At 39.0% G+C, this 8,023-nt stretch overlaps 1 protein-coding gene across 1 annotated transcript in view; it reads left to right on the top strand.

Moving 5' to 3' along the window:
* The window catches only part of LOC107614005 (geraniol 8-hydroxylase), a 3,609-nt gene continuing 2,513 nt past the window's right edge, over positions 6,928-8,023 (top strand). Inside the window, exon 1 of the mRNA XM_016316214.2 lies at positions 6,928-8,011. Within this exon, the coding sequence (XP_016171700.1) occupies positions 6,992-8,011 (1,020 nt within the window). The 5' untranslated portion in view covers positions 6,928-6,991. The remainder of the gene's footprint in view (positions 8,012-8,023) is intronic.

The following is an 8,023-nucleotide window of genomic DNA, read 5'->3' as shown; positions in this document are numbered from 1 at the left end:
AAATGCTTAGGGTCACGGCCAAGACTCATAAAGTAACTGTGTTCAAGAATCAACATACTGAACTAGGAGAATTAATAACACTATCTGAATTCTGAGTTCCTATAGATGCCAATCATTCTGAGCTTCAAAGGATAAAGTGAGATGTCAAAACTGTTCAGAAGCAAAAAGCTAATAGCCCCGCTCATCTAATTAAGACTGATCTTCACAGATGTTTTCGAAATTTATTGTATATTCTCTTCTTTTTATCCTACTTTGTTTTTAGTTGCTTGGGAACAAGCAACAATTTAAGTTTGGTGTTGTGATGAGTGGATAATTTATACGCTTTTTGGCATTGTTTTTAGGTAGTTTTTAGTATATTTTAGTTACTTTTTATTATATTTTTATTAGTTTTTAAATAAAAATTACATTTCTGGACTTTACTATGAGTTTGTGTGTTTTTCTGTGATTTCAGGTATTTTTTGGCTGAAATTGAGGGACCTGAGCAAAAATCTGATTCAGAGGCTGAAAAAGGACTGCAGATGCTGTTGGATTCTGACCTCCCTGCACTCGAAGTGGCTTTTCTGGAGCTACGGAAGCCCAATTCATGCGCTCTCAATTGCGTTGGAAGATAGACATCCTGGGCTTTCCAGCAATATGTAATAGTCCATACTTTGTCCGAGTTTTGATAACGCAAACTGGCGTTTAAACGCCAACTTTCTACCCTATTCTGGCGTTAAACGCCAGAACTGGCAAAAAAGCTGGAGTTAAACGCCCAAACTGACACCAGAGCTGGCGTTTAACTCCAAGAGAAGACTATGCACGTGAAAGCTTCAATGCTCAGCCCAAACACACACCAAGTGGGCCCGAAAGTAGATTTCTGCATTAATTACTCGTTTCTGTAAACCCTAGGTCACTAGTTTATTATAAATAGGACCTTTTACTATTGTATTTTCATCTTGAAATCTATAGATCATTTTTGAGACTATCTTTGTATCACTTTTGATCTCTTGATCACGTTTTGGGGGCTGGCCATTCGACCATGCCTGGACCTTCATCACTTTTGTATTTTCAACGGTGGAGTTTCTACACCCCATAGATTAAGGTGTGGAGCTCTGCTGTTCCTCATGAATTAATGCAAAGTACTATTATTTTTCTATTCAATTCAAGCTTATTCTTATTCTAAGATATTCACTCGCACTTCAACCTGATGAATGTGATGATCCGTGACACTCATCATCATTCTCACCTATGAACGCGTGCCTGACAACCACTTCTGTTCTATCTGCAATAGCTTGAGTGTGTATCTCTTAGCCTCCTGGTTCACGACGCATGGTTGCCTCTCTTGACAATAGAGCCCTCCATTCCGTGGGATCAGAGTCTTCGTGGTATAAGCTAGAATCAATTGGCAGCATTCTTGAGATCCGGAAAGTCTAAACCTTGTCTGTGGTATTCCGAGTAGGATCTGGGATGGGATGACTGTGACGAGCTTCAAACTCGTGAGTGTTGGGTGTAGTGACAGACGCAAAAGGATCATTGGATCTTATTCCAACACAAGTGAGAACCGACAGATGATTAGCCCTATGTATCCCGTAGCTGGACCATTTTCACTGAGAGGACGGATAGTAGCCATTGACAACGGTGATCCCCCAATATATAGCTTGCCATGGAAGGGAGTACGCATGATTGGATGAAGGCAATATGAAAGCAGAGGTTCAAAAGCAACAAGCATCTCCATACGCTTATCTGAAATCCTACCAATGAATTACATAAGTATTTCTATCTTATTTTCTGTTTTAATTATATTTTAATTATCAAACTCATGAACATTTGAATTCGCCTGACTAAGATTTACAAGGATGACCATAGCTTGCTTCAAGCCGACAATCTCCGTGGGATCGATCCTTACTCATGTAAGGTATTACTTGGACGACCCAGTGCACTTGCTGGTCAGCTGCACGGAGTTGTGTGAAAAGTGTGAGATCACGATTTCGTGTACCAACTTCTCCTAAAAGCCATGATAGGAATATTCGAACAACTCGAAGATTTGCCTACCTTGCGCTGCCCGAAAAGACATGTACCCTTTCTTGGCTCTCCCTTCCTTAGAAGGGTTCGTCAAGACGAAAAACCATAGAAAAACTTCCACTGAGACCGGCAGCTCCAAATATTCACACACCATCTCGAAGCATCAGATGGAGGCCCAACTGTTTGGATGCAGCTGCGACGGCGCCACATCACACCAGTTTAGAAGCGCCATTTGAAAGGGGGAGAATGGGATACGAAGTCCCAAGCTGGTAAACAAAGATTTATATATCCAGATCCAGTCGGTAACTCGGGGGGTGTGCAAATTTATATGGCATATTCGTTCTTGGTCCCCGGGAACGAACGCATGATAACGTTCTTCCTCGGCATCCCCTCCGCAGAGAAGTCAGATTGGCACAACTCCGTGAGCTCCTCCAGGGTCATCCTGGAGGGGGTATCTTTCACGTCTGAGGTAACCCAAGCGTATCGGTCCACGGGAGCTCTTGCGACAGGACGTTGTGCCATACCTACAAGGGGGTCACCACTTAAGTCAGACTAGAAGGTCAGAAACCCAGATTGCATGGAACTAAACACTACGTGCTAATCTGCAGTTAAAGCACCTAATGGAAAATGGAAACCCCCTAAAACCTATCTAGCAGCAGTGACACACAGTCGAGGGCAATAAAAAATGAAGTAACAACAATATGCAGCAATTACATGCGATCAAGAAAATTCAAAAACAAAACAGCAAGAATGAAACGGGTTTAATCAGTCAATAGTAAATAGAGGGAATGATTACCAGGAGATTGACGAGTGAAGGATGGTAACTTCCAAGAAAACAAGTAGGAGCGAAGGAGTTTGGGAACGTATGAGCCTGGGAGAATCAAAGAGAAAACACAGTGGCAAATGAAAGAGTGATGGAAAGAAAAGAAAATCTTGGAATGTGAAGGAGGAAAGACACAAAAACTAGGACGTAACTGATACTGAGAAGCGCGAAAGTCAGGGGCAAAATGGACCTTTCACCCAAGTTTTCAAATTAGTCATAATGGCATTAAATGATCAGCGCGAAGGACGAGGCGACGATTGACGTTCCCCTAGAACTGACGAAACTCACTCGCGCGTAGGGGGCACGCCCAAGTAATGGATGGCCAACCCTATGCGAACCCGACCACCGGGAAAGCAGACCAAAACGTGCTGACTAAGGCACACGACTGTAGCCAGTGCATTGGAGGCACTGTTCCGGCCCAGCCCAGCAGAGCGGGGATCCAGACCCAGATGCCGACCAGCCAAGCGATTACCAAACCGAAGGGTGACCCGAGCGTCACCCCTCCAACATGATCCTTGACAGCTGGAGAGAAAATTTTCAGGAAAGAGGACCTGCCCATGTGGGGCCCACGTTAGTACAAACTATATAAAGGGAGGGTCCTACCCCTCGATTAGGTACGTCACTGATAAATCACTATTTTATGGTTTATCTTGTGCTCAATTGAGTGGTTTTTATCTACTCTTTACCCATTTATTCATACTATTTGCATGGTTTTACATTTACCTTCCTAATTATGTGCTTTGATTGAAAACATGCTTCTTTGGACTTATAATTGCTAATATTAATCCTCTCTTATTACCATTAGATGCCTTGATATGTGTGTTGAGTTATTTCAGAGATTACAGGGCAGGAATGGCTTGGAGGATGGAAAAGAAGCATGCAAAAGTGGAAGGAATACAAGAAGTTGAAGAAATTGCTAAGCTGTCCAGCCTGACCTCTTCGCACTCAAATAGCTATAACTTTAGCTACAGAGATTCAAACGACGCGGTTCCAGTTGCGTTGGAAAGCTAACATCCGGAGCTTCGATTTGATATATAATATGCTATGGTTCCTCTGACGCTAGGCGACACGACCGCGTGATCCATGCGGCCGCATCGCAGTGACGAAAAACCAGCGTGGCAAAATCCGAAACCAGCGAATTCTGGACTGTTTCTGACCCAGTTTGCGGCCCAGAAAATACAGATTAGAGGCTATAAAGTGGGGGACTGCATCCATTCAAAAGGAGGCTCTCATATTTATAATTTTAGGAGTAGATGTAGTTTTTAGAGAGAGAGGTTCTCTCCTCTCTCTTAGGATTAGGATTTAGGATTTCTCTTTGTTTTAGGAGTGACTCTCAATCCCAGGTTCTTTATTTTTATTTATTTTTCTAATTTAATTTATAAACTCTTCCATGTTATGATTTGAATATTTTATTTAATATAATTTGAGGTATTTCAGACTTATGATTGCTCTCTTTAATTTATTAATGCTCTGTGTTTATCCAAGTTATTTTCATCCAAGTAGACTTTCTTCCCTTTTGGCTTTGGTTGATTGATTGGTAACACTTGAACTGTCAAATAAAACAGTGGTTGAAATTGGCAGATTCTGATTGCACTAGGATTGCTCTAAAGCTAGCCTCTCCACAAGAGTTGACTAGGACTTGAGAATCAAGCTAATCAGTCCACTTAACCTTCCTTTGTTTAGTAAAGGTTAACAAAGTGGGATTAAAACCCAATTCTCATCACAATTGATAAGGGATAGGACTTCCAGTTCTTCATACTTTGCCAAGAGTTTATTTTTATTATTAATTTATCTTTCATAATTATTCCTCTTTCTCAAAACCCCAATTTACAATCTCCATAACCAATAATAAGAACATACTTCCCTGCAATTCCTTGAGAAGACGACCCGAGGTTTGAATACTCGGTTATCAATTTTAAAGGGGTTTGTTACTTGTGACAACCAAAACGTTTGCACGAAGGAATTTTTGTCGGTTTAGAGACTATATCTACAACGCGACTGTTTTTATGACATTCTTTACTGGTAAAAATCCTAACGTAATGTCACACACTTTGACAAAAATCCCCCACCTTATTCGTACACTGACTTGAGTGTCGGAGTCTTTTTTGCAGGTGTACCACCCCTTCTCACACACAGTACCCGGTAACCTGGAGGAGCTCGACGCCAAGAGTCAACAACACCCATCTCCGGTCGCCCCACCTTTTTTACCCTCAGGTCCAACCCGTTCGACAAGTGAGCAACCGAACAATTTTTAATTTATTCTTTTTGTTTTCAAATATTTTCGCAATCTAAATATATGATGAACTTAAAAAAAGTTTCCCATCGTCCACAAAGTTTGGATCATTGCAAAATATTTCGAATAAAATTATATTAGATTTTTTAATTTTGACAAGTATAAATTAGGAAAAGTATAGGTAGACAATGAAAATATTAAACAATATAAACAATTGATATATTGGATGTTCAATTTATTAGGTATGTGGATGGTTATCCTAATATTAAGATTTAGGTAGGTAATTTAGGGTGTATTGTATTTTTATTTTATTGGGCCAATTTTAGAGCCCATTATTTACATTGTTCACAAAAGTCATTGTCTACCTAGCAAAGTCCTATAAATTAACTTTAAAATTTTTTTAAGTATTTTTAAGAACATGTATGTTTAATTTTTTAAAACCTGCAAAGATAATCAAATGATTTTTTGTATTTTTCAACACAATAAACACCTCTTCAAAATTAAGTTAATAAACATCTTTCTATCACAAATCGATAAGCATGATATACAAAAGACAAATAAATAGGCATTTTATATTTGTTCTTGCTGTTAGTTTCTAATCACGCTTCAGCCATTTCTACTATGCATGGCCCAAATCTGAACAGGAAATTATATGGTTGAAGAAGAGATGGTTGGAAAATGGTGTATGGCATAGGCAAGGTACGAAATTATCAATTAGCTCCTTCCATTGTGTAGTCCAGTGGTCCTTTGTCATATAGTGCGGTGGCCATGGCCAATAACTAATCGATGCTGCTCAATATGCCGCTAAATACAAAGGGTTCCAAGAACGCTACCAAAGAAAGAAAGCAAAGTTGCACTGTGCTACTACACAAATCCGTTGCATGAGGCACGGGTGGACCAACTGGATAGTATTAACTCCCCAACGCTTGGATGGCTCCACAAGTTATAATCTTGGGTGGGTAGCAGTTTTAGATATTTACGGAGAGCGATGCTCAGTTTTTTCTATGCTCTAAATTGTAAAATGTGGTATCATGACATACTATGCCCTTGAGAGAAGTACTACTATGACATACTATAGGAACTCCCTGTCAAAAGTTCTATAATTCAATTATTGGTGAATTACAAAAGAAATTTTTAAGTAAGTCCAAAGAGAGATTCTTACTTAAAAAGAAGTGTTAGAAATATATATTTATATTATTCGGATCTGAACGTGAAGTCTAAATTTTTTTGGTGCCAGCATTTGACCTCTTCGGTGCTGAGGTGCCGTTTGTCCGAGTTTTTCGTGAAGAGGTGAGGGGTGATACCTGCAAGAGATTTCGATACTTAAGTTAGCAAGAGATTTAGACAAATTTTTAATAGATTAGAACGTGTGTCATACATACTTAGGAAGTGCCAGTGTATTTATAGTAGAATTGTTAACCACCTTTGTTGGGGTAATCTTATCTTTTCTAATAAATAAGCGTTCTCTTTATTTTAAGAATTTATTGAGATCCACCTTTTAGATGAGGTAGAGATTTTAGGAAACAGTTTATCTACTTCGAGCAAGTAGGGTTTTTGCTCATTGGAGTCAATGTCTAACCTCTTCAAAGAAGTCGGGCTTATCATGAGGTCCACTTTTATTAGTGGGCCTGGCTATTATCTGTTGGGTCAGGATATGAACAACTATTATAATAAAAATTTGTTTATTTTAATATTTTTTTAATATTATTTTATATTTTAATATATATTTTATATAAATAATTAATTTAATGATTAATTTTGTGTATATCTTTTATATAATTGTTTAAAAATATGTAAGTATGTCTCGTGATGTATTGGAGGGCGGCTCCTCAACTTGCACGATATTATATATACAATGGCAAGGAGGCCCTCTCATCACCATTGCCAACTTGGCAAAACTCAAAAACACTTTTTTCCTTAGAACTCAGAAAATAATGGAATCAGCATTACCACACTACTGGTGGAATGTTGAAATGAAGAACTCAACATTCTTTAGTGCACTCGAACAAATTAAAACTACTACTACGGATTCACCAAACAATGTCCAAAATCATAGCCTCATATTTAACTTTTCATACCTTTCCCTTTCACTAATAACCCTCTTATTCACATGCATTTTCGCCCACTTTCTTCATGCACGAAACACAAAACCAAAGCTTCCACTTCCACCAGGACCATCCCTTTTTATCATGTTAACAAACCTCTTTGAATTTATAAGAAAGCCACAACAAACATTGGCCAAGATTGCTAAGCTTTATGCCCCAGACATAATGCTTTTGAGGCTTGGCCAATCAACCACTGTAATAATCTCTTCATCAAACATTGCCAAAGAAGTTCTCCAAACCAATGATTTGTTGTTCTCCGATCGAACGGTTCCGAGTATTGTGACTTCCCTAGATCACCATAACTATAGCTTGCCATTTCTTCCTGTCTGTCCTCTTTGGAGAGACTTCAGGAGAATATGCAACGATCAATTATTCGCCAATAAGACCCTTGATGCGAGTCAAGGTCTTAGGCGTAAGAAGCTTCAAGATCTTCTTAACGATATGCAAAAATACGGCCGGACTGGGAAAGCCGTTGATGTAGGGCATGCGGCTTTTAGGGCATGCATAAATTTCTTGTCCTATACTTTTGTGTCCGAGGATTTTGTTGAATCTGTAGAGAATGGAGAGTACAAGGACATTGTGTCCACTCTCTTGAAACTAACAGGATCAACTAACGTGGTTGATATTTTTCCATTTTTAAAGATTTTTGATCCTCAAGGTCTTCATAGACACACTATTAATTACCTTACCAAGTTCTTCCACAGCTTGGACAAGTTAATTGACAAAAGGTTGAAGCTAAGAGAAGAACCGCATTATGTCACAAATAATGATATGTTGGACACACTACTTGACATTTCTCAAGAAGATAGCCAAAAAATGGACAGGAGAAAGATCAGACACTTTTTACTTGTAAGATTATTA

The sequence above is a fragment of the Arachis ipaensis genome, chromosome B08 (assembly GCF_000816755.2).
Source record: "Arachis ipaensis cultivar K30076 chromosome B08, Araip1.1, whole genome shotgun sequence".
Lineage (NCBI taxonomy): Eukaryota > Viridiplantae > Streptophyta > Magnoliopsida > Fabales > Fabaceae > Arachis > Arachis ipaensis.
This window is presented reverse-complemented; position numbering and strand designations above follow the sequence as displayed.